The sequence below is a fragment of the Penicillium solitum genome, assembly GCF_028829755.1.
Source record: "Penicillium solitum strain IBT 25940 chromosome Unknown utg000005l_segment0_segment0, whole genome shotgun sequence".
Taxonomy (NCBI): domain Eukaryota; kingdom Fungi; phylum Ascomycota; class Eurotiomycetes; order Eurotiales; family Aspergillaceae; genus Penicillium; species Penicillium solitum.
In genome coordinates, this window is record NW_027072125.1 from 1,932,072 (window position 1) to 1,956,963 (window position 24,892).

Sequence of the window (24,892 nt, forward strand, 5' to 3'; positions counted from 1 at the left end):
TCAACACAAATCTATTACCCAATATACTTGGCGTACTTCGTAAACTCCCCATCTCCCATTAACCGTTCCCAATCTTCATCTCTCAGACAGATACCAACAGGCATCTCACCAGCAGCCGATCGAGGCATCAAATACCCCAAGCCCTCAACGGGGGTAAAGTGTGGTCTCCGCACGGCTTCAGGCTTACCCAATCCTAGATTGAAGTCGAGATCATAACAGCTAATTCTCGACCACGAGCTAAGCATAAAATCAGATGAAACATTGACCGTGGCGGTAAAAGACGCCTTGGTCTTGTCAGCCGAGCGGCTGAGAAATGTGGCGAGGGCACGGGTACTGAATACAAGGCCATTCTTCTTGGGATCCAGCTGCGATCGAAGCTCGGCAGCAACGATACCCAAAGGCTCTTTAGATAGTTTCTGGATAGTGTCGGTGTTGTATGTCAAGGTCTGCAGGAGACCCGGATAGCCCTGGGGAATACCAAAACGCTGTCTCATGTCGACTGCGCGCGTAAACAACGATTCAGACGTCACTTCCAGACGAGGAGCCCGGGCGCGAGCGATGGATTTCCAGATAAACGCGCTGACAGCATCGTCCGTAGAGATGAAGTCCGTGGAGGCGGGCAATGTATTCGTGGTGAGAGCTTTGAGGGAACCAAGCTGTGCCGCGGAGATTTCGATGTAAGCCCATGTAGATTTTGGGGGTGTAACAGGATCCAAGATAACATCTTTGACGCTTGGTGGGGGTTTCACAATCTGGTGAGCGAGCTCAGGGCCCGGGGTGTACGAATCATCCAGTAATGGAATGGCATGGCTCCGATCCATGTTACCGACTGTAAGCTCCTCGCTAGTGAAAGGTTCATTGTGACAAGCCTTGGACAGCAATCCGATGATAAAATCTTGGCCAGTCATATCCATGACATTATGCTGAGCGACTAGCGTGAGCATTAAACCGCCCTCGATGAAATTTGCCTGGACACAAAACACCAAAGCTGACTCGGTCGTGATACTTGGCAAATTACCCGGTAGGTCTAGAGTCGTGCAAGGAGCAATGACATTCTCGTCGAGCATGGTAAAAGGATACTTGGCCTGGCGAAGCCCGTCCATTGTCGGTGCGGAGGAGTCATGCCGTAGATCTTTCACCACGAGCTGGATTTTGTCGAGGGGAGTTATTTTGAAGACGCCCGAATTACCATCCCCTGCGCCCTCGTTGATAACTTGGCCAGTAAGCCATGGGAAACTCTTTGCCAATCGGTCAAGTCCGTTTGTTAGAGTATCGATGATGGTGTCATGAGAAGATGCCTCGGGAACACGGTAAATGGAACAAATTTGTGTGTACAGTTTGTAGAGGCCAGGAGTCTGACCTAGTATATCAAGAACGTCGTTTGCCATTGTTTAGAGAAAACAGTTTTGACGTCTCTGAAGTCTTCTGTTCCTGCCGGGCGGATATATAACCAACGTTACCCCACCAAGTCTTTATGAGTCAAAATTGCTCACGCGAATCATTCAGAAATTGCTCCAATTTGATAATAATACTGAAGAGTTGAATTCTGATATATTTGTAGATCTATTTCTTAATCACAGAACCATGCTGAACTAATCCACGCCCGAAGAACGTGGACCCCGCTATCCGCCGTGGCATGACGATATGCCGAAGGAGCTTTGCGAAGCTTTTGTGAGTAGAGGTGAGAGCAATAGAAAACGTGTTATGGGTGATCTAAGACACTTCTGTGTGTTTTCCCTCTCTGTTTCTGAGTTGGGTAGCTGTACTAACCGTGGCATGGGGTAAAGGTTTGGATATGGTCGCTACGCATCCAGATTATCAACGGCAGAGGGCTGCTTTTATGCTTGTTCAATAGGGATGTGATCTTGCCGACATCGAGGGGCTTGGGATGTATGTGAGTGCCAGTAACAATGGCGCCTCGCTGTACGCGAAGTTTGGATTCGTTGGTTATAGTAATGCTGGCCAAGAGACTACCTCGATGGTTCGGCTAGGGCAGCTTTTGGGCTTTGGTAGGAGTGAAGGAGGGCAGGGGTGGCAAGTCCGACAATGGTTCACGGGCCAGCAAAGTCAACGAGGTGCTGGACTTTGCCAAGGTATCACAAAGATTTGAAATTTGCGCCATCTAAGGGCAGCCTAAAACCGAGAACCGCGATTAGGCCACCACAGGCCTTTTAAAATAAAAGAATCCCAAAACATGCCAGTTAAACAAGACACTGCTGGAGACAGAGGTAGACATAGCATCACCACATTCCTCCCAATTCTCCTATATCACTCCGTTACATACTTGTCCATTCGCCCAAGCTGGGTAGCGTGGATAGTGATAATCTAATTGGGTATATAATCACGCTACCTCTAAACAATTAGATAGACCCAGTATTAGGTATACTTTCTCATGAATACTCCCAACCTTTTAGCGCCAGCTCCCTTCAGGTTCCACGATGTGAATATATGCTCAAACCATCGCTCTCATGGTTATGGGAAGATGAGGCCCTAGAAGAACCAGGGCCTTCGTAAAAGGCCTCATAGTTGATCGTTTGAACGGTGGTATTTTCGCGCAGGTTCTTTTGACTGTCGACGCGCTCAACATCTAGTGAGTCTCTTAGACTTGGGGAGCGAGACGCCGAACCCGATCCTGATCTCTGTCCAACGGCATTATCGGATTTGGACGCTGATCGATCTCCTGAGTTGGTGTGACCCGAGACAGAATTCTCAAAAAAGTCCGAAACCACACCGGCCATCATGCCTGTCTGGAGCTCGGCGAGGACACGTTTGAGGGTCGGGATGCACGTGCAGAGAATTGAGGAGCTGAGGATTAATTGTAGCCAGATGACTGGCATGAGGGCATTCCATGTTTCATCTAGAGGTTTGGAATTATAGAGTGATTGGAGGGATCGTAGGCCAGCAATGGTGAGAGCTAGGACGCTGCGTGGGATTAGATGGAGATTGTATCGAGGTTGGGAGGTCGACTACTCACAGGATCCGCATCGCGAACAGGGCAGAGATTTGGTGGCGTTTCCACCGTATTATCTGGACTTGATGTAGTAGAGCAACTGGCAGTCCAATTATTACCACATCTAATAACATGTGCATGCTTCTCAACGCGATATATAGAACTTGTTGATTAACGCATCGCTCGGGGCTGGAGTTCCACGGCTGTGGTTCATCGCACTGTTTTCCGAGTGCTATGAGTGCAGCCAGGGTCCAAGTACTGATCAAACCCAAAAAAACCTTGCATGCAAGCGTTATTCTTTCAAATGGTTGCAAGGACAGGACGAGAAGTGCAACGGCGGCCTTGGAACACCCTAAGACGAGAACGGCGAGAAGATGACTAGCGAAGAGTGTCTTCATTATGTTAGAATATAGCTTCTAGGCTTGGAAAAAGGTGCTTGACATTATTACCTTGCTGTATTTTTCAAATGAGGCATTGCTCAATGCATATCGGTGCTTACCAATACCATGAGAGCTGGCTACATTCACACAGACAGTCTGAGGAATAAATATGATCTAGTAGATTGATTAGAAACATCAATTATTAAAGGAAAAGGCACTTACACAACTGAGAAATAGAGTTGAATCGCTCCAGGAAATTTTGCGCAAAACGCGAATGCGAGATATCAAAGTCACTGTTGTCGCGAGAATAGTGATAATAAGTAGAATAGTACTGACGGTGATAACCCAAGCACTATGATCATTATTGGTGACAGGTAAGAGTGGCGGCAAGAGAACCGTTATGCTGGATGACATGGCCGTCGAAAGATTATCGTTGGACATAGTTGAACAGGAGCATGTTTATGCCAAAGGTTAGCAGAAGAGACCTTACATGATATATGCAGAACCCAACCACTGTCCGAGTACCCTCATATCGGGTTCTTTATTGGATCTTTCAGACCACTAGAGGCACACGAGCACGATCATTCCAGTCTCGCGACTGATCAGTCTATCTCAAGTTCCACATTCCACAACCGTGCATCTTTCGGTCCCACCTCCAAAGCAGGCCGGATACTGGCTCTGCAGCATACACCGATCCCATCCAGGCAAGACAAGGACAATTTACCGTGATACAAGGATTCTGCATAATCCTTGTTTTTGGATTCATGGCTTCCACGTCAGTTTTGCCTTTTCTTTCTCCGATCCTCCTTCGGGACTTGTCCAATGTTCTGTTTCCTGTCATCAACTGTCTTTTTCGCACTGCCGAGAACAAATGGAGCGCCTGGAGATGCTCTCTTTGGAAAGGGAAAATAAAGTCATTGGAAAGGCTGCACTAGACCAAGGTGCAAATGTCTCCAATGCCTATAACCACCCCCTTAAAAAGACTGGACCCACGGAGCAGGCTTCACCTAAGGTACGATACAATTTGTTGAGTCAATAAAGTGTACCCAACTGAGACAGTATACAGCGACTTTTCAATTTCACCCAGATATTCTTCTTCTCACTTACTTACTTGTCAAGCTGGGAAACTCAGGCTTTGTATGAGAGCCTTATCCCTTGTTACGATTCAGCACTAATAACACAGCTACTGTTTAGGAATTTGAGTACGGTACTCTCAAATGGCGGTCCTGAGGCCTTAGCTTGGGGCATAGTAATCGTAGTATTCGGCGCAATGGCCCAATCTGCCTCGCTAGCCGAGATGGCATCGATGCAACCAATCGCCGGGGCTCAATATCACTGGACACATTACCTGGCACCGCCGAGCCAGAGAAAATTCATCACTTGGATGCAGGGTGTGTCAATTATCGAGTACTGCCTGGCTCAATACTAACATTATATAGGCTGGGTGACCTGGTTTGCGTGGATCTCCACACTCGCCGGTGTTGCCAACACCACTGCCACGATGATCCAGGGCCTAGCGAGTGTGAACTACCCAGAGTACGAGGCGAAACAATGGCACATAACCCTCATCATTATCGGCATGCTTATTGTCGAAGCATTGATGAACATGTATACATTTTGGCTGATTCCGTGGATTGAAATGCTGGCGGGTATTCTGCACATCTGCCTTCTGATTGTGTTTCTGGTTGTATTCACAGCTCTAGCACCTCGTCACACACCAGAGTTTGTCTTTCTACACACGCAAAGCACCTCGGGCTGGGCAGAATTCCCCGCATGGAATATAGGTCTGCTCACTCCTGTCTGGGGGTTTGTCGGTACGTGCTCACTACATACCTTGAAAAAAGCAAAGACAGCAAGCTAAGCTAAGGAGGCTTTGACGGCGCAGTCCACATGAGTGAAGAAGTCCGTCGGGCAAAACAAGCCGTTCCTAGGTCTATCTTCTATACCGTCGTCGCCAACGGTATAGTGGCATACGCAATGGTCGTCTGCATGCTTTTCACAATGGGCTCGGTGGAGGAAGCCCAGAAGTCAAGCTTCCCGATAATCGAGATCTGCCGGCAAGCAACTGGGTCCGTGAAAGCCGCCACCGCGATGGTGAGCGGGTTACTTGTAATTTCGCTGTCGGTCAATCTGGCGAGCATCGCGTCTGTCTCAAGGTTGACGTGGGCGTGGGCTCGCGACGGAGCCCTACCCCGGTGGTTTAGTTATGTATGTATCATTCAAACCAGACGGTGAGATATAAGATAACGCAGAGGATAATTGCTGACAAGAACGGCAGATCGACCGGAAGTACAACGTGCCAATTCGTGCTGTTTGGCTCCCAGTACTAGTTGTCATGGTTCTAGCGTGTTTGAACATCGCTGACGGTGCAGCCTTTGGGGCGTTTGTCGCACTCGGCTCGATTGGCCTCTTTGTGTCGTATTTTATTGCTATTAGTTGCATAGTTCATAACCGGTTTCAGAAGCATTTGGCCCCTCTTGGAAACTGGAATATGGGTATCTGGGGACTTCCGGTTAATGTCTTTGCTTTGGTGTATACTGCCTGGGTAACAGTGTGGCTGGCATTCCCATCAGCGTTGCCGGTTACTGGGGAGAACATGAATTATGCCGCACCGATTTTTGGTGCCACTACTTCGTTTGCTTTTGTATATTGGTTTATTAAGGGACGGACTCGTTGGGAAGGATTGAATAAGGAGGTTATTCGGCTGGTGGTGGAAGGAGGAGAATTTCAGTTAAAATGATTTGTTTTTCATTGTTCATTAACACTACAATCTACCTGGTAACAGGCTCACTACTATTATGGCAAGAACTTACAGATGAGGCAATCAATATACTATCTTGCGTTTGCAACTAAGCAGTTAGTTAGACTAGGATGCTGGCTTTTTGAGTTGGTCGGATGTTACACTCCAGGGTACAACAGACAATCACTGGCTTTCTACTAGATAGATACATTTTATACGAGTGCCAGAGAAGAAGTATACAACATATCAAATATCTACTACGGGGACAGAAGAGCATTGGATTGGAATAGCTGAAGATTTTATTCATAGATTGCAAGCTAAAATACCAAGCCCGAAAATAATCGAAGCCAGATATTTCTAACGTCCACGGCCGAAAACGAGATCCATATCAATCTCCACAAATCCCTGGTGGATTTCATTCAATTGCTTCTCTGCAACCTCCCTAGCGGTTGCAAGAATAACGGCACTTGGGGCATCATAGGGACCATAGACTGGCATTGAGATACATCGCGGAGTGAGGCGATGGAGAGGCTTAAGGCTGACCTCGGCGTCCCCATCTTTAATTCGACGGATCATACTTCGCATGAGTTTCTCGCTGGGATATGATCTATATCTCTCGTGGAAATGCACTGTCACAAAATAAACACACTCATAGTCTCTCACCTCCCACTCGGGGAGACCTGGACCACCAAACTTATATCTGAACATACCTGGTTGCATCATCTTGAGGGTTTGGTGAGGAACTTGCTTGCTTTGCTGTTGGGTTAATTGTATGATAGATTAAATTGCTGAATGGAATGGATATTTATGAGCAAGTACCCAGGGTTCAGGCCGGTTTAAATAGGAGGATCAGAGACAGTCATAATGGATTTTAGAACATTTCTTTGTGTTCTGGCCTTTGATAGAGATATTGCATTTGAACAATAGCTTTGTCAGGTTTCCCAATGTTTTTCATATGGTCAAAGGCAAGGTTGCTCTTTGTCCTCTTTTGTCTCTAGTGTACATACTCACAATGAGCCTAGTCCCCAGCGACAGGCTAGGAAACCTCAATTGGTAGATCTACTCAGACATTCCCACTTCTAGGGACTGCAAATTTCCAACATGCTTTCATATACTCTGCTGGAAGAGAATAAAGCCTGCCAAAATGGCACGTCACATATCTACACATACTTTACGATGATCAAAGAAGGGTGTCAAGTCCAAAAGCATAAAAAAATGTTCGCTGGTGTCATTCATCGTAAAAAGACCATGGGCGGGTGCCAGCATCACCCACAGCCAATTTTTGCAGAGCAAGCTCATGCTATATACAAAGAAGGCACCGCCTGAAGGAGGGAAAGAAGGGTAAAAGTAGATCCAAAAGATCTTGGGAATCAGTGAAAGGAGACAAATCGATCCAAAAGTAGATCAATCAGAGGCTTGAACTTAAGCCTTGATACAGTACTGATATCCGAGCCACAGATCCGAGCAGTTCTCGTCGAGGCCAGGGTTCAAGCTGCGGAGATTGGAGAAAGAGATTCCGACAGTTTCGGTCAACTTGGCGCAGAAATCACCGCTTGTGACGGTGTAGTATTTCTGGCATGATGAGGTGGCGTGGGGGTAGAGAGGGGCTGTTCCGGATGAGGGGTTGGGGGCTGCTGGTGCAGTTGTCGCGGCTGGTGTGGACCTAGTTATCCAGGATGGGGTAGCGGTGGTCTGCGCGGCCAAGTGCACGTTCGCACTGGGGGTCCAGGTAGGGGCAGGTGCCACGGGAGTGGTCTCGGTGGATGCGGCGGACGACGTCTCGGCTGGTTGGGCGGCCTCGACAGGGGCGGAGGTTGTTTGGATAGGCGTAGCGGTCTCAGTGGGCTGTTCAACAGCGGTCGAGGAAGAGGTCTGGGCAGGCTCGGCAGGCTCGGCAGTCTCGGTGGGCTGCTCAGCAGCGGTCGAGGAAGAGGAGCTGCTCGAGTCATCGTCACCAGTGAGGGCCGACTCCAGGCCGCTAGTAATGGTTCCAATGGTAGATTCGATACACTCGGTCACGTCGCCGGCCCAGCCGCGGACACGGTTGGCGATGTCAGAGGCGTAGCAGTGGGTTGCGCCGCCCTGGCCGAGGTTGCCGGATGAGTCGATAGAGCCAGAGTTGTAGGTTCGGGCGGCCTTGTAGTACTTGGTCGCAGAGGCGCCGCTCTGGGCCTCAAAGCACTGCTTGAGACCGTCGCCCTGGGTGGTTCCAGCGGTGCCGTCCTGGATCATTTGCTTGATCATGGAGGAGGGGCAGGGAGTTGTCTTGCTGCCGTCCTTATTGCAGGAGCCCTCGCCAGCGTGGCTCTGCATGAGACCAGTGTTCACAACACCGTTGTCGGTGGACTGAACGCGAACGCAGCCCTTGCTTTCTTGCATAATAATTGCAAGGATGAATCGAGCGTCGACGCCAGTTTCGCTGGCGATCGACTTGATGCTAGTGTTAATGTCGCTTGTTTCGTCGTCAGAGTTGTCGCATGATGCGGCAATCAGAATTTGGTTGAGACTCCAGCTAGAAAAAAAAAACGGTTAGCTCGGCGCTCTGCTTTTCTTTTCGGGTTAATCTACTACTCACAGAGTCTCGTACTCCGACCATTGGCTCATGGAAGGCCATCCGTCGGAGGCATCACCGTTACCACCCATGACAGCATAAGTGGCAGCAGCGCGACGGTGCAAAGAGTGGTGGTGGGACTTCGCGCCATGAGGAATGGCTTGAATGAGAGTAGACAGACTGCCAGCAGCCAGGATCTATGTGCGAAATTAGCGATGTTTGCATGGTTGGTTGGGAGTGGAGCTGTGGACCATGTCGCGCTCGACCACCGGTTCATGCGAAGTATATATAGACATACCAATGAAGGAAAGAACATTTTGATAAAGGGAATGAGGGGATACGACGAAATTGAAGCGACAAAGAAATGATATAGAACTGTGGAAGAAGCCCTGCTTGCACGGTCGAGAGAAAGAAAAGAAGAAACGGGGAACGAAAGTATATGTACTCACCAGTAGCTGTGCGCCCTTTGCCCTTCCTTTCTCGTTTGGTAAAGTGATCAGTCGAGGCCCGCAGCGGAATCGAATTACGTTCAGAGGTGGCTGTAAAAGTGGTCCAATAGCGGGCTTTGGGCCTTGCGCGGGAGGGTATAGTACCTGTAAGGGCTGAAACACTGCCCGAGAGGGGATCCAGCCGCTTGGTTAAGGGGCGATTGGCCGGTTTCAGATAGCATTAAGCCCCTGTGAACGAAGCTAGTTGGTCCTTCGAGTTCATGCTGGCGTTCATTGGCGTTCATCACCCCATTCGTGGGTTGATGATTGGCCCTGTGTGGGGAGGCTAGGATCATCCATGTGGAACTCCGATGGCGAAGTTCGTCCTTTTCGCCCCCTCTTCTGGCTCTTCGGGTGGCTGATCAGAGGGAGAAAGCATTTGAGTTCCGGTTGGTTGTGTGTTGTGTTCCTGAATTTCTCCCCTGGTACCTGGATGATTCACATTTACCTGTGTCCACGGACGCTTCCAGGGGTTGCATGTGACGGGTATCCATGCATCCAGCACTTTATCACTTTATTACATTCGGACTTGAACTCGAATAGTAGACAAATAAATTGCTTTGCAACTAAGAAAGTGGGACCTTTTCTGTCTCACCAAAAAAAATAAGACAAACAAAGAGGGGAAGTAATATATGGTAATATGTGTTGGGTTGCATCGAAATGTTCGAATAACCGGCGAGGCGCTGGTGGCTGATTGTTGCCTGTTTTGTCAGGCAGCCTGCCTAACTTGGACTAAGCGGACTGTGGTCTCACTTCAACAAAGACAAATTGATCTTTTTCGTTCATTTCTTACGGGGATGAATACGAAGTAGATGATCTTAATTGATACCATAAAGTCCTATTAAGACCACTCATGGACTATATCATGCATTGTAGTTCTACCCGGGCTACAGCATTTCGGCCCCATTAGCTTCACCTTTTTACGCTTGCAATGACCACGTCCAACCCTGCAATTATTAATTAATGCACAAGTCACACTACAAGACACGAACACGATGTCATGGTGTTATCCATAGTGCAGCAGGGACGATCAACCTACTTCGGGACAGGCTCACCGGGAGAACAAAAGTTCTTTTAATCATTAACGCGTACTTCTCCGCTTAGCCTAACCCACAATAGAAGGTGAAAGAAGATCACCGTTATTCATTTGTTCTCTTTCACTTTGACCTCGGGAGAGTTTATGTTGTACATTTACTTTGTACTCTTCGGAGTCATCATGGATCTATCAATGATTTCGGTCGGATTGACCGCCTCCAGTGCCCGGCCTTCATCGCAAATATCGCAAATGTGGCTTCGGACTTCCGAGGCTAATCCATGCAATTCAATGCGACGTCTTATGCACAGGAAGCACAGTGATCGACTGAAGACCTACTCCGCTTCGCCCACCTATCCGCCAGCCATCAATGATCTATGACCGCTTTGTAGCACGTTCGCATTGCAATTACGATCGACATTTTTAAAATCACCTCATATTAGAGATTGCTAGCATATCAAGGGTCCAAATTTATGCCTTCAGTCGCTGATCGTACGAACCTCAAAGAGCCTGCAATGACCTACAAGAAAACCTTGAATATTTGTATGTTCGAACTCATTCAGATATTACTCCGTAGCAATTTATATTCAAAATTGTATATATTTGGTTAAGATATACGAACAAACGGCCACCTGATCTCCGAAATGAGTGCTGCCAGCTCCGTCTTGGCTTAGTCCATTGTAGAAGCCAGAAACGCCAAGACATGGCGAATACAGCTGGCATCCGACGCTGTTAGACAGTAATTGGAGTGTTTGGATCCCAATTACTACTCCGTCCACGTGGTCACTCGTTGTACAAGAAGCTAATTGCCACTGTTGTTTTCTACACGAAATTGTGTTTTCAAAATTGTTCTGCTAATATTATTTCAAAAATTAATCGAAGTACGTAGTGGCTTCAATCCAAGACAGTGGCTGAGACCGAGGCTGAGCAAGACTGGAGCACGGCGTAGGCATTTGACACTAATAGTGGGTAAATCATTGTATAGGGAGCACGGGGTGCTATATATATGCATCATATATTTAGCCTTTTCATGAAGGATTCTGGCACATTCTATTTTGCTTGAAGTCTGACCTTGGTGTCTCTAGTATGGGTGAAACAACCTTGCCTCGAGACCTCGAATTACTCCAAGATGATTAAGGTGAACCATCCTTTGATATGCAGAATATCAATAATAATTTTACCAGAGACAATTAGGTCCGCAAATCCCATCTATACTACTCCGTACGCGCAGCCGAAATCAATATACCAGCGGATACTTATTTCAAGGGCGTCTTGTACTTCGTAGTCCCCCGTGAAGATCCATGATCGTCACCTGCAACATTGACTAGACTTTACAGCCATCTTTTCAATTAAATGATCAGCCCAAACAGCCTCATCTAACCCAGCCCCTGAGAATCCCAGCCCCTTTCCCCTATCGATGATGTACAACGTACAATATAGGGAGAAGCCTGACATCATACGGACAATGTCTGTGCTCCTCAGGGAGTACAGAGTACATATGTAGAGTTCAAAATCCTCTTAGCACAGGGACCGATCAATGAATCGTCATTACCAGGCTGAGTCGTTTTCGCTTATAGCCATCTACCTTGGGTTGCGCAAGGCTCGTACTCGAAAAGCTTACACTCCATGCTGATATAAATGGCTTTTATCAGCATCGTACATGAGACCCAGGTCTGCTCTGTAGCGTGCGCTAGTTATATATATAGTTCAGCGTCAGGATTTACAATATAAATACCTGCAACATATATGGAATGTCTAGTTAATATGAAAGTCAGTTTCGCACAATGGCCTCCCAAGTCGTATGACACCTATTGTATAGCTTGAGTTGAAATGTGGTGCATTTTGTGTTGAGTGAGTAGATGATATCCATGGATATGTATGGAGTAGCAAAATAAGGAACCGAGGCTCAGTGACGTATCCACCTGTGGACCTGCGTACTTCCTACCTTGGAAGGTTCGCCGGCATGCAAACTCGCAGTCGTTCAAAAGCTTAGATATATATGCTTTGATTGTTAATATGCTTCTTCTACTGCCTCTAGGCCATTGATTGCAAGTTTTGTATCGCGATATATATTGCGTAGAGTATTGTCGCCGTTGTCTGTGGGGCTCTTGGCATTAAGTACGTGAACAAAAAGTGTCTAAAACTTCTTCCCGCAATACCATTGATTTTGAGTAAGAATATCTCGAAGATTCTGTATTGATTAAATCTCTGCGACTTGTCATCGTAAGAGAATTGATCGAGACCCGTGGCGTGTTGAATAATCTCAACACCTGGCATGGCACCGGATAGATAGTTGACCCGTTGCTGTGGGTCCAGAGATGAACTATGGACGGATCCGGCATCCGGGCCTTATTTCACTTCAACGTTCAGCCGATTTATATAGTGTGGTCGCGACCCTCACTTTAGCATTTTCATATTTCGCTGAAAATTTCAACTGGAGATGTTGTCCTTGAACATTCCATCGTACTCGAAGCCATCGGGCTACCAGGTCACTGAGTTGACCAAGCCGGAGCTCAGTGATCCAAAAGATGTGATCATTAAGGTTCATGCGGCGAGCATCAACCCAATCGACGTGAAGAAAGCTGATGGGATGCTGAAGTTGGCGGTGAAAGACTCGTATGTGATTCCATATAAATTGCGAAAATCGTACCTGACATCAATAGCTTTCCATATAGAATCGGCTATGACTGTGCCGGTATAGTCACAGAGGCTGGATTGGATGTGACGCGGTTCCAAGTCGGAGATGAAGTCTATACGAGACTACCGGAGATTTCTCGAGGTACGTGCAGCCCCGGTGGTTAGATAGGACCCCACTGAATATTGGATCACTAGGATCTTGCAGTGAATTTGTCAGATGTGCAGAGAAATACATCGCCCTGAAGCCGCCGTCATTGTCATTTGAGGATGCAGCTTCGATACCTCTGGCAGCAATGACTGCACTTCAAGCACTCAGAAAGTACAAAGGAGATCTGGCTGGAAAGACTGTCTTTGTGCCCGCTGGCTGTATGTTGTTTTTGTCCTCCAAACTGTTGTGTATGAGTCTAACATGATTAAAGTGAGTGGAACAGGTCTATTTGCATGCCAATTGGCAAAGAATGTCTTCCATGCAGGCAAGGTCATCACCACAGTCTCGACCTCAAAGGTGGAGAAGGTCAAGGAGCTCCTAGGTGAAGGAACGGTCGATGAGAGTAAGAACTCAAAATCCGCTTGGGTAAACTTTTACTTACACACTTACAGTAATTGACTACACGAAATCCGACCCTAGAGAGGTCATCAAGTCTGGCTCCGTGGATTTCCTCTTCGACACAGTTGGTTCTGCTATGGAGTATCTCTGCCTAATGAAACCAAAATCTGGACGTATCGTGTCGGTTGCGACCATGCCATCGGGAAACCAGCTCCAGGAATCTTCAATGAACGATCTGCCCAATAAGCAGAACATCCCCATTGCTTTACGAATGGCACTTAATACTTTCGATTGTGTCCGTAAACTGAGGGCATGGCGGTATGGTGTTGAGTATTCATATATGTTCCTGGAATCGACTGGTCAAGATCTGGACGAGTTGAGAAACCATGTTGAGGAACACAGGTTGAGAACGGTGGTGGGAAACACTGTTGAGCTTTCTGATATTGAAGCAGTGCGATCAGCATGCCAAATTGTTTATAGTGGGAAGGGAGGTCTCGGGAAGGTGGTTGTCAAGGTTGCTAGTTCATAGGTTTTTTTTAACGCGATAAGAATAATTCGACAGTATTATCAACTGGAAATCTGGGCGGAAATCATGCACTAGCTTATGTAGGAAGCCCTGAAGAGGTAAATACACGAATCTTATCAGAGATTGGCCTTGGTAAGCTCCAACTCAGTCCACTCCCAAAGGCGCTTCCCCATATCCTCATTGCACGCCCATTTATTTCGACGTTTCAAAATTCCAACAGGCACATAATATCCTCCATTGGTGAGCTCCTCCTTTTTTGCACCAACAGCCGCCCACAGTGAGTTACACGCGCCCTGGTACACTGTCGAGCCAGAGAAACGCAAAAACTTAGAGCCCAAAGCAAGAACTATAGAATGCGAATTCAAAGCGTCATACAGCTTCGTTACGATGATACCTGGATGGACCGCCACCGACGTTATTGACTGGTAACGCCTGCTCAGTTCCGCGGCAAAGACCGCGGCAAAGAGAATATTTGCAGCCTTCGAGGCTCCATACCGAGCAATTGTGCTGACCTTTTTGAGCTTCTCTTGATCCACGATTTTCTCGAATGCCGGCGCGAAATTATGTCCCACGGAAGCGAGCGATACGACGCGGACATCCGAGCCGGGTTCTTCAGCCGTCTTGAGCAGTGTTGGAAGCAGCAGTTTGGTGAGATAGAAGTGTCCGGTGTGATTTGTGCCGAGTTGAATCTCATGGCTCATTTCGGTCTCGCCAGGCGGTAGAGCCATCACACCAGCGTTGAGGATTAGGACATCGAGACGGGACGACTGGGCGTTCACTTGCTCCGCTGCGTTCTTGATCGATTTACCTGACATCAAGTCCAACGGTATCCAGCTAATTTCGACATCGTTTGGAACGGATGATTTTACCGACTTGATGGCTTCCTCTGCCTTTGCTTCTGAACGCGCACCGAGAAAGATCTTCTTCGGATTGTGCCTGGCCAGCTGGAGGACTGTTTCTTTGCCCAAACCTGCATTTCCTGTGGAGGTGCATAGCGTTAGATGTGGTATTAATGCCCCATTGATATACGGTTTAACCTACCGCCCGTGACCAAGATGACCTTCCCGGCCAGATCTGGAATATCATTTTCGGGTGTGAAGCTTACTGCACCCGCGTAGTTGAGTGCGTCCATAGCAGCTATAACCCATCCAGACATTTTGGTGAAAGGTAGGAAATATTGGGGTTTAGGTTGTGTTCGATGCTGAATTGCTTAATCGCCGATGCTAGCAGACTTGATATATGTACCGGGGTAAATGTATCTCCCCGAGATAAACTAAAAGTTCCAAGGCCTCTGAGGGTTATCATTATTAGAGGTACATATCCCACGTGAACTACATTCAATGAAGCCACTTGAAGAGCCTTACAGGGCTGACGAAGTGTCTTGGGATTAGACAAATTATGACATAGCCGCATGTCAGTATACTGTGACAGCACAAATATGGGTAGGCAACGATCAACTTATAGACCCTGGGGAGACAAAGAAAGGTATAGACTTGAGAGTACTTGTACCACGTGCCTTTCTGGTTTGAAACTGAAGTAAAAGCCAGACATGCGATCACTCCCACGGACTTCACGCCAATACCTCGCGCCTTTATAGCAAGTTTGGCGTTTGAATAACCAGGCAATGGCGAAGTCCTGAATGGCGGCGATGAAATGGTATCAATACTTGTAGGGTTTAATGCGAGAGGGTGGGATATTGAGGGGTATTGGGATCGTCGTGGTCGCAAAGCGCGCTGGGGGGCTTTTACTTGGCACCTAGAAGCGTGGCTATCCATGGATAGGTGGTGATCCGGAGGCCTTGAGAAAGGCGTGAGAGTTGTTGTGAAGTGTGGTAAGAATCTCTTGACAGGTATGTACGAGGGGTGGATGTGACTTGTTATGGATGATCAGTGGTCGGTGGTGAGTGAAAGCTCGACGAAGAGGGTGATGGTAGCGAGGTGCTCAATGAAAGAAATAGGAACTGATGCAGAAGCTAAGACTCTGTCTTGAGCAACGCAAAAGAAGTAGATTAGATGAAGTTAGTACAATCTGAGTAGGATGTAAATGGCATCCGAAAATTGAACCCAATGTACCTTGAGGCTCAGATGTCTATCTGTCTTTAACAAGTCACTTACGCTTGATATTTTGCTCGCCCCCACACACGTCGTTCCTCGCACCTTTTTTAAGAAAGACGACATCCCCGGATACGATGAGGCGAATCATAAACCGTACGAAAACTGCATCGGTGTGCTTCGCGTAGCGTGTCACATTCGTCTTTGGTAGGGCGGGAGCTTTCGGTTTCGGACTCCTCACTCCCATTGCTTATCCCACCACGCACAACCATCTAGACACATAGGGACCCTATGGGAAAATGAGATTTGATTCAGATCTGAATGGAAAGTGACATGCGGTGGTTCTGAAAGGATACTATCTAAGTAGCCCTCGAAAACAGGATCCTAGACAGCTTGAGGCTCGGATGCCTGTCTTTAGACTTTCCTTTTGACTTAACGTCCTTGAGGCTCAGATCCATCTGCCTTTGGTAAGTCACCAATGACTGATATTTTGCTCCTCTCTCTTCCCTTTCTTCCCTTCCTTCCTTCCCTCTCTCAAATACTAATCGTCAACCATTTCAATATCAACCATTCATCACGACACTCCCAATTCCTTCTAGCAACGGGGGTTATCAGCACCACCGAGATGGCGCTAGTGAGAGCGATACTGCAAATGTAAGTTTGTACATTGACAGTGCGTAACATCTGTTCTGGCATGCATAATGCTATACCATTTTACAATATTCTTCGATATTTGACCACCGACTAATATCACATGTGCATATATCTAGAAGGCGTGTACACATTGCGAAATCTGGTCACATAAAGGTGGAATGCCCATTCCCTACCTTCCTTAGTCTCAGAGGCGGGATTATGACCTTCCAGGTAAGATAAAAGCCCCTATCTATGTTTATACCAACGAGACTTCAGAGTACAGTTACTAATAAAGTCTGAGTAGCTCGAGTTAAATGTGGTTGATCAGCCATTTTTCAACGACTCCTTCCCACGATCTGGCGACTCTCCTGTGCATCGCCCACCGGTGCCGCTTGTACCCCGTGCATTGCGACATGTGGACTCCGCAATCCCATTGCTCGTTCCACCACGCCGCCCTCGGTTGACCGGTAAGTACATATTTGCGAAATCAACGACGCACGTCTGACCCCAAACGAAGTCGTTGACGTGGTCAGACTGAAAAGAAAACGCATTAAAGCAAATAAAAGTGCATATGTGAAGTCGACGGCGCATGTCTGGCGCGCCAATGCCGGCCACCGTGGAGAGATATCCCCACGCCTTATAGGCTTGACCTGGTGTGGTGGAGTGTGTGCGGTCTGATTAAATGATGGGTTTGTAGACACTGTTGTCCTCACCGACGACAGCGTCCGATGCTGCTTGCTGGGTTGTGTGTGTGTCTTCCTTTAGGTGCTTGTGGATTTTGTTCCGCGAGGAGAATGCGGCTGCACAGTGCCAGCAGGTTGCGGCGTTAGAGGAATTAGGTGCGGTTGTCTGTGTTCGTTTCTGGTGCACCGTATATCTCCCGCGTGGTGTCAAGCGCTCTCGCCAGGATGCATTTCTGCCATTCCTCCCTCTGGCTCAAGCTTTGTGTTATTTGGGCCATCATATCGTCATATTCTTGGTGATAGTCGATGATCTCCTCATTCATTCGTAAGATGCGTTTTGCTTCGGGAGTGTCAAGCTCTGCCTCTACTTCGCCGATCGCTCTGAGCTTGTTTGCAATCGCGTCGATGTAATTGCAGTCGTCGACGAGGTCTGAGCTAAACGACCCGAATATACGGCGAATGTCGGTTGTCGTAGTGCCGTGCTTACGCTTACGGGTGTCCGGTAGCGACGTAACCGACGGGCTCTGCTGTGGTGGCTCGTTTCGTGTGGAGGGGCTCTCAGAGGGCGATTCGCGATCATTGACAGCCGGTTCTAGACGGATTCCGTAATCCTGTAGCCGTCGGATAAACGTGTCTGCATCGAAGTAGCTTTTCAGTGGAGGTAAAGCAGCCTTTCCTGTGAAGGTCCCGAGCAAGAAGATATTGACAAATGAAATTTCATTCAAAGTTGAATGGAAGGTGAGAGTTTATCAGCTCACTTTGGCGTTGGTTTGCCGTAGCATTGGAAATTATATCTGTATTTGTAGTCAGATACCTTCTATATCTATGACTTGTACGTTGTCTTTTTCCCTTTTATCCCAACCACTAGAAACCATACACAGCACAAAGAAGAAAGCCCCAACTGATATGGTAGATCTTCACTTTGATTAAACAAATGTCATAAGCGTTCGCATCTGATGGGAGATCAGTGACCCGTATTGGTCGATGAAATCCGATTCGAAGTTGAATGGAAACTGAGGTCTCATTAGCTCACTTTGTCATTGGCTTGCCATGAATTAGTATCTGTATGTCTTTACTCGCAGCTAGATATATCGAAAAATACTAGGTATTATATTTTCAAACTCTTGTCTTCTTCTCCTTCTTCCACAATCACCTCAAGATCTCATCCCCTTTCATCAGAGGGCACCTCGATCAATCTTTCTCCTCCATACCATCAGCTTCAACACTCTATCCACTCCAGATAGAAGCAACAGCCACTATCATGGTAAGCTCTTTCATTCTATCCGTTATGCTGTGCTGCTGCTTTCTACCCAACATCCTGGATGGGTCCACCTCAACCATCACGAGGTGTCCCATCCAGATCGGGAGAAACTGCCATACAGACTTTAATACGCAGGCATTATTCATTTATAATCCGGCAACTGACTTTATCTGCGTGTACCTATAGGCAGGCAGACGTCCGTGCCCAGCCTGTGGTCAGATCGGCCACAAGCTAAGAGATTGTACATTCCGGAATTTTGATGACCCAACGCAGCCAAAGGTCTCTCCAGCCTTGGTAATTTTATCGTCCTGAATACTGTTTCTTACCTATACTGAATACTATTGGATAGTCCCAGATCCCTGTCGCCAAGACAGCACCGGTCTCCTATGCCCAGAGCCGGCTCATGGCTCTGAAGAAGAGGCATAAAGTCCTCCAGCCACGATCCCGCGATTTCAAACCAAAATCTTCACCGCTGGCCCAATACTCTGAGACCTCAGTGCCTAGCGAGAACGCCGTCGAGACTACTCCGGCTGCTGAAAATGCCGTTGAGATTACTCCGGCCGATGAGTCGACTCCCTCCCTCTAATGACACTGAAAGGAACAAGTCAGTCTAGGACTTTACAATTATAACGAAGATTCACTTACAGCGAATTTATGCTATGATAAGGTCATGACGATACGAGAACGAGGGAAAAATCGTCTTATCATAGCTATTAGCTATTTTATTCCTGAATTTGAACAAAACATTGTAGCAAATGAAAATCAAGTAAAAGAAAGTCAATGGAAAGAAGCTCATTGGTTCTCTTTCGCTTCAGTCTGCCGTCAAATCTGTATCCTTGAATGACTTATGACGGAAGGGGCCTACCCCTAGTGCTTGTCGTCTATGCCAGAAATGGTAAACAGAATGGTAACAATACTTTCCCATTCGATTAAGGCTGCATACCATAATATGATGTTCCACCATTTATTGCGATATATGAGGCCTGAACGGTTCAGGTTTGACCGCTATAATATCCCTGGAGTCATGAGTATGAGAATTCGAGTATGTCTGGGGTGCTTTTGCTATAGGCTCAGCGGGAGGTTTCTGACTGATATGCAAGGAATGATGGGTGAGAGCCGAAAGTCAAACCATGGTGTTGTTCTTTTTCGGCGTGTAGGTGACTGCATGGTTCTTACGCCATGACAAAGTTCAAGGCCCTTGTCGCAGCCCTGGAGGGAGACAACGATTATACATGTTCAAACTCTGAGGATGCTAGCAAGCCCCGAGAGGCTACCTCAATACTATATAGAAATATATAGAAATATAGGTATTTGATTATAATGAACAGAGGGTGGAGGTAGGCCAGTGGAATTTGTAAGAAGCTGATGAGAATGGCTCTATCTATATGCGCTGGGCTGAAATGAAGACCTGATCTGCAAGGCAGAAACGCAGGCAAAAGCAAACATTGACTCCGCAGGAGTGGAAGGGATATCAGTGCAACCTTCAGATACAGATACCATGCGACATATGATTATTGGCAACTAATCCAATAAGAAAAGTCTAAGTGGGCTGTAAACACTAGTTCATATCAAGTGCGCTCATCGGCGCAGTCCTCACCGTCACAGGGCTCTTCTCATTGTAATATAGCTGCCCCTGGCGTAATTGTCATGCAGCACTTTTCATTGACTTTTCATCTCGGTATGGTCTTGCTCAAGGTAATGCAATGCATGTGACTCTGAGTCCCATCGATTGAGTTCCGTTTCAACATAATCCCTATATGCATAACTGTGGCCTGACAGATCGGTATAATTCTCACAACACGAGCATCAATGTATGAGTGAGTGAATCACTTTATTATTTGATTATAAAGCGGCTTCATTTCTCTGTTGGATCAACACCCTCAAGGAGGCGTTTGATTTTCCAGAGGGATATCATCGCATCAATACCGATCTGATCCTCTGGTCTGAAGAACAGTGCAGTGTGCTGGAACTGACCGTGGGATTCACGGAGTTTGTTGATATCAGACTCAGAAAAAAGCACTGACAGATCAAACACAGGAACCTTCGAGCCGGTTTGCGTGAGAGCCACCGAGTCCAAAGAGCCACTCGACTGAGACGTATGACCGGCAGCCGCAGAATTCTTTGGGCCAAGAAGCAGGACTCCGCCACATTCCATACGATCAAATCGCTCCAGGCTTCCCAGGGCTTCTTTCAGCGCAGCATCCGAGTACTCGGGCAGATCCAGAGCCCTCCAGACTCCATTGGAGGTACCGACGCGCTTGTATTTCTCGAGGACTGCACCTAGATTCTTAACGACGACATCCCTCATACTCCGCAACATAAATTCCGGCGTATCCTTCGACCAGACGATTCTTTTCTCTTCATGGGCCGTCACAGGGCCCTGGGGGTGCTTCCATCGGAATGGCAACAGGCGCATAATCGGTGGTCTTTTCCCGCCCTTTTTAGAGAGCGGTGCTGAAATAGATTGAATGAGTGGAAGAATCTCAGCAATGCGAAGCACAAGCTGGCGTCCAGTCTGCTTGTCTAGAGATGTTGGGATTGGTGATACATCCTCTTCCTGGCCTTGTTTCTCAATTTCTGGGCTTTCTTGTTGACCTGGGATGGTTGGCTCTGGTGATGAACTGAGCTTCTTGGTCTTATTGCTTTGCAGCGAGTCCTGCAGCAGACCCACAGGCATCATATGAAGGTTGTCTGAATTTGGTTGTCTAACAAGCCCCCAAGTCCCCATCAGGGCAGATGGAAGTCGTGCACCAGTTACAGAGCACATACGCGCTGGGGAAGCCAGCATCAGGGCCCATGGGTTCTTGAGCAGGTCAGCTTCCTCTTGTGTCGTGGGGCGTCTCTTGCGATTCTTCTCAGTCCCCGAGCGAGGACGTGTGAGGAGAGGAGACTGCGGAAGCCTCTGCGAAGGAGGTATCGATTTCGGATTCGAATTGTCTGTCTTTGTTTCCGAAGTAATATCATTGAGTTGGTCGGTTTGTCGCGAGGTCGAGATGCCCCGACTAGCTGCCTGAGCCTGCGACGTTGCTAGCAGTTGTCGGAACGCACCCAGGCGCCATTTCGCGTACGGGATTCGCGTGCCCACACACTCCATTGTTTGGATGATTGGGAGAATAGAGTTGATGGTGAGTTAAGTTCAGTTCAGGGCGGAAAAGATGATCTCGGAGCTGTTGCAGGAGCCAATCGGAGCCCCTTATTTGCGGAGAAGTTGTTGACCGAGCAGTGGTTGCCGAATAGCGTTACAGGGGGTGGGATGACCTAATTGGGGTTCTCGAATACTAGATCAAAAACTCTCTTGAGAAGAATCCTATTCTCCAGAGAAAGTTAGTACTAGACCAGCTGGCATTGTTGCTGCCACTGCCCGGGTGAAGGTTCACCTTAGCTCCTTATCTTAGCGCCTCTCTTATCGCATCGGACGATTCACCGTCTAGGGTCTCCCGATTCCGACTCTGTATTTCCAACTTCATACAACCAGATCGCTTTTGCATATTTTTGAAGATGCTTTCAAGAGCTTCCGTACGCCAGATAGGGCGGTCTATCCCAAATTCCCCCGTTGCTATCGCCCGGCCCGCCGCCGTATTCGCACGATGCTTCTCGAACCAAGGACCGTCGCTTGCGCAGCCCCCGCGGAGTTGGACACCGACGCCATTCGTGACAGAGACAGTGGTATGTTTGATACCCTATATGGGCACAGAAAGTACTCAATGCGCACATACTGATAACATTGAATAGGGAGGCGGCTGGCACACTTGTATGTTGCGCAATTGCATTCGTCAACGGAGCTTGCATGACCCAAAACGTGATCAACCTACTAACCTACATGGCGCACTGCAGATGATATCTTTTCTCGATTAATGAAGGTAACTAGATACAGGAGGACACTCCCCCCGCAACCTACCCATACTAACCCAGCCTGCAGGAACGCATCATCTGCCTCAACGGCGAAGTCGACGACACCCTCTCCGCATCGATAGTCGCACAACTCCTCTTCCTCGAAGCTGATAACCCCACCAAACCAATTCACCTTTACATCAACTCCCCCGGAGGCTCAGTAACAGCCGGTACGCGACCTACCCCAATGGCTATCACCGACCTATACTGATTAACAATTCCATAGGCCTTGCGATCTACGATACAATGACATATATCGCCTCTCCCGTGAGCACAATCTGCGTTGGCCAAGCCGCCTCAATGGGTTCCCTCCTTCTCGCCGGCGGCGAAGCAGGCAAGCGCTACTGTCTCCCGCACTCCTCGATCATGGTGCACCAGCCCTCTGGCGGCTACTTCGGACAGGCGTCCGACATCGCTATCCATGCGAAGGAGATCCTTCGTGTGCGCACTCAGCTCAATGAGATCTACCAACGCCATCTTACTGGCAAGAAGCAATTGTCCCTTGATGAGATTGAGAAGCTTATGGAGCGCGATTACTTTATGGGTGCCAATGAGGCGCTCGAGTTGGGTGTTATTGATGAGATTCTGGACCGTAGAGTCCAGGGGAAGGAGGGTTCTGGGGAGGAGTCTAAGCCCCCTACTGCATAAATTGCATAATGTCTCTATGGTGCTTTGGTATATACAAGGGGTTTCGGTGTCACCCTGTTTAGCCATAAGACCTTATCGGTTGCTTTATAGAATTGCGTGTTAATAAAATCGATCATGATCACCTTCTCTCTTATACTTCGGGGATTTTCGTAAAATTTGATTCTGGATGCTGTTGTGATATATCTAAATTCAAGACACCTCCTTCTAATCTGAGAGTAAGCGTTTTTCTCGCAAGGGCCAGGTTTTCAGCATTATAAATGAAAGCATTAGCGTGGATATCTGACATTGCACAAGGTAATTTCTATGAATGTGTGATGATTCTGATGTGACCCTGGCTGCCCCAATATAAGGTAAATTTATTCACCATTAAGTAGAAGGGTAGAAGGGATATGTTGATGGTATATATGAATCGAATAAAACAACTTGAGAGTATGGGAGTGAAAGTTTTGTTCATGGGAATTTACTAGTACATATATATATATATATATATAGTTTACTGAAGCAGCTGTAGTACAGATTTGCATCATGTTGTATTCGCACGCTCTATGCGACCATTAGTCCCAACCTGGAGACCAAAGCGCTGCCGGAGAAACGTTGCCGTCTCGGGGGACGGGACAAAGCCGGACGTCGGCCGTGCAGCCGCATTTGAGTGGCGCCACTGATCACGAATTGTACCTAGGAAGCTCATGTTGACAATGACAGCCTCTCCAGCCGCGAATGTATCCATCGGGTGCTCGCCCCGAGCACCACTGCCAGATTCAGCGTCAGCCGGGTCGGCCAAGAGCGTCGTGCGCTCTTCTTCAACCTCTTCATCGATGCCGCTACTGTGATGTGAATCGGAAGTATAATGGGCGGGGGACATTGTTTCCTCGCCATCCTCTTGTCGTAGAATGCCACGCTCTTCGGCATCATGGTCTTGTGGCTGGGACTCCTCCGAGGCTGGGCTTGTCTCTGTGGATGTCTCTGTGGATGTCTCTGGGCTTGTCTCTGGGCTTGTTTCTGTGACTGTATCTGCATTCGGTATTGTAGGCGCTGGTGCAGGGGTTCCATTAGTCTTCACCCGCTCGATAACCAAAGCCAGCATGATGAAATCGATTAGAAAGATTAAAAGGTCGAACGAGAGAAGCCGGGAAACAGAGACGGGAGCCTGCCCGATGAAATCGATGAACAGTCCTCCATGCAGGTAGCCGCGTGTTTCCTCGCCAGCTTCAGGACGGATCAGGAAGGCATGGAAGAACATGCAGATGAGGTTACTGCCGATGATGGCGCCGACATACGGCTGACTGCGTGTGGGTTCAAAGGGGGGTGCTTTTGGTGTGAAGAAGATCAATTCGATGATGGCACGTATGGCAAATAAGACAATCGAGCAGCTAGACGGAGAGAAACAGATGTTAGGGGTCTGTCGTGGGTGGAAAGAGGGATGGAGATCATGGTTGGGGTGGGACATACTCCATGTAATACAGGGCGGAGAGTTGACAATAAATTAATATGTCGAGATCGCGCAGCAATCGATCAATGAAGGCGACTTTGGCGGTCGACTTGACTTTCTTCACACGCGCGTTTTGGCTGCTGAGCGTGCCTGTTGGCTGTGGGGGTTCCGCATCGTCATAGGATATGCCGGACACGTCAGCGATGTATTCCGCATCCCGATAGGCATCAACGTCTGTCATAGAGGGTCATGAGGGCTTGAACAGTATGCAACAAACGGGATATAAGGAGTCGAGGTGGAGACTCCCCGTGCTTTGGCGGCTGGGGTAACTATGGATGGGTTGGAGACGGGAGATGTGTCGAGGCGGACTTTCCTCGGTCCGGACCACGTGCTTCTCCCAAGGTACATGCACAGCACGTTTCTGTTTTTATTTTAAGATGTTCT

General features: G+C 47.9%; 13 protein-coding genes across 13 annotated transcripts; 5 read left to right on the plus strand and 8 right to left on the minus strand.

Moving 5' to 3' along the window:
• Positions 1-14: 14 nt before the first annotated feature.
• On the minus strand, positions 15-1,388 carry N7455_008351 (uncharacterized protein; the record flags this gene model as incomplete). The annotated part of the gene is made up of 1 exon (XM_065605855.1): positions 15-1,388. The coding sequence occupies one exon, from the start codon at positions 1,386-1,388 to the stop codon at positions 15-17; it is 1,374 nt and encodes a 457-aa protein (XP_065460804.1).
• A 256-nt stretch (positions 1,389-1,644) lies between these two features.
• N7455_008352 (uncharacterized protein) lies at positions 1,645-1,898 on the plus strand (the record flags this gene model as incomplete). The annotated part of the gene is made up of 2 exons (XM_065605856.1): positions 1,645-1,728; positions 1,788-1,898. The coding sequence occupies 2 exons, from the start codon at positions 1,645-1,647 to the stop codon at positions 1,896-1,898; spliced, it is 195 nt and encodes a 64-aa protein (XP_065460805.1).
• A 528-nt stretch (positions 1,899-2,426) lies between these two features.
• On the minus strand, positions 2,427-3,771 carry N7455_008353 (uncharacterized protein; the record flags this gene model as incomplete). The annotated part of the gene is made up of 4 exons (XM_040958952.2): positions 2,427-2,922; positions 2,975-3,342; positions 3,400-3,504; positions 3,553-3,771. 4 exons carry the CDS (start codon positions 3,769-3,771, stop codon positions 2,427-2,429), a joined length of 1,188 nt encoding a protein of 395 aa, XP_040810538.2.
• Positions 3,772-4,201: 430 nt separating this feature from the next.
• Positions 4,202-6,070, plus strand: N7455_008354 (Amino acid/polyamine transporter I; the record flags this gene model as incomplete). Its single annotated transcript, XM_040958970.2, has 6 exons — positions 4,202-4,342; positions 4,397-4,467; positions 4,525-4,721; positions 4,770-5,144; positions 5,201-5,538; positions 5,609-6,070. 6 exons carry the CDS (start codon positions 4,202-4,204, stop codon positions 6,068-6,070), a joined length of 1,584 nt encoding a protein of 527 aa, XP_040810579.2.
• A 357-nt stretch (positions 6,071-6,427) lies between these two features.
• N7455_008355 (uncharacterized protein) lies at positions 6,428-6,793 on the minus strand (the record flags this gene model as incomplete). Its single annotated transcript, XM_065605857.1, has 2 exons — positions 6,428-6,750; positions 6,781-6,793. The coding sequence occupies 2 exons, from the start codon at positions 6,791-6,793 to the stop codon at positions 6,428-6,430; spliced, it is 336 nt and encodes a 111-aa protein (XP_065460806.1).
• A 427-nt stretch (positions 6,794-7,220) lies between these two features.
• On the minus strand, positions 7,221-9,041 carry N7455_008356 (LysM peptidoglycan-binding domain-containing protein). Its single transcript, XM_040959049.2, has 3 exons — positions 8,920-9,041; positions 8,646-8,818; positions 7,221-8,582 (listed from the first exon to the last, which is right to left on the minus strand). Exons 1-3 carry the CDS (start codon positions 8,935-8,937, stop codon positions 7,493-7,495), a joined length of 1,281 nt encoding a protein of 426 aa, XP_040810523.2. The 5' UTR covers positions 8,938-9,041; the 3' UTR covers positions 7,221-7,492.
• A 3,471-nt stretch (positions 9,042-12,512) lies between these two features.
• N7455_008357 (NADP-dependent oxidoreductase) lies at positions 12,513-13,855 on the plus strand (the record flags this gene model as incomplete). The annotated part of the gene is made up of 5 exons (XM_040959037.2): positions 12,513-12,758; positions 12,806-12,921; positions 12,975-13,145; positions 13,199-13,330; positions 13,380-13,855. Exons 1-5 carry the CDS (start codon positions 12,583-12,585, stop codon positions 13,853-13,855), a joined length of 1,071 nt encoding a protein of 356 aa, XP_040810581.2. The 5' UTR covers positions 12,513-12,582.
• A 113-nt stretch (positions 13,856-13,968) lies between these two features.
• On the minus strand, positions 13,969-15,008 carry N7455_008358 (uncharacterized protein; the record flags this gene model as incomplete). Its single annotated transcript, XM_040958994.2, has 2 exons — positions 13,969-14,831; positions 14,894-15,008. The coding sequence occupies 2 exons, from the start codon at positions 15,006-15,008 to the stop codon at positions 13,969-13,971; spliced, it is 978 nt and encodes a 325-aa protein (XP_040810534.2).
• Positions 15,009-17,371: 2,363 nt separating this feature from the next.
• Positions 17,372-18,001, minus strand: N7455_008359 (uncharacterized protein; the record flags this gene model as incomplete). The annotated part of the gene is made up of 2 exons (XM_065605858.1): positions 17,372-17,830; positions 17,978-18,001. The coding sequence occupies 2 exons, from the start codon at positions 17,999-18,001 to the stop codon at positions 17,372-17,374; spliced, it is 483 nt and encodes a 160-aa protein (XP_065460807.1).
• Positions 18,002-18,883: 882 nt separating this feature from the next.
• N7455_008360 (uncharacterized protein) lies at positions 18,884-19,066 on the plus strand (the record flags this gene model as incomplete). Its single annotated transcript, XM_065605859.1, has 1 exon — positions 18,884-19,066. The coding sequence occupies one exon, from the start codon at positions 18,884-18,886 to the stop codon at positions 19,064-19,066; it is 183 nt and encodes a 60-aa protein (XP_065460808.1).
• A 1,269-nt stretch (positions 19,067-20,335) lies between these two features.
• On the minus strand, positions 20,336-21,574 carry N7455_008361 (uncharacterized protein; the record flags this gene model as incomplete). Its single annotated transcript, XM_040958961.2, has 1 exon — positions 20,336-21,574. The coding sequence occupies one exon, from the start codon at positions 21,572-21,574 to the stop codon at positions 20,336-20,338; it is 1,239 nt and encodes a 412-aa protein (XP_040810524.2).
• Positions 21,575-21,978: 404 nt separating this feature from the next.
• Positions 21,979-23,047, plus strand: N7455_008362 (ATP-dependent Clp protease proteolytic subunit; the record flags this gene model as incomplete). Its single annotated transcript, XM_040958945.2, has 5 exons — positions 21,979-22,146; positions 22,213-22,231; positions 22,315-22,340; positions 22,400-22,541; positions 22,598-23,047. 5 exons carry the CDS (start codon positions 21,979-21,981, stop codon positions 23,017-23,019), a joined length of 777 nt encoding a protein of 258 aa, XP_040810571.2. The 3' UTR covers positions 23,020-23,047.
• Positions 23,048-23,542: 495 nt separating this feature from the next.
• N7455_008363 (DSC4 family protein) lies at positions 23,543-24,689 on the minus strand (the record flags this gene model as incomplete). Its single annotated transcript, XM_040958981.2, has 2 exons — positions 23,543-24,389; positions 24,469-24,689. 2 exons carry the CDS (start codon positions 24,687-24,689, stop codon positions 23,543-23,545), a joined length of 1,068 nt encoding a protein of 355 aa, XP_040810554.1.
• Positions 24,690-24,892: the final 203 nt, after the last annotated feature.

Excerpts from the sequence above, each read along its gene's own strand:
- N7455_008356 (XM_040959049.2), bottom strand. Across the intron at positions 8,583-8,645 it reads TGGTCGGAGTACGAGACTCT|CTGGAGTCTCAACCAAATTC; the intron begins GTGAGTAGTAGA and ends TTTTTTTTCTAG.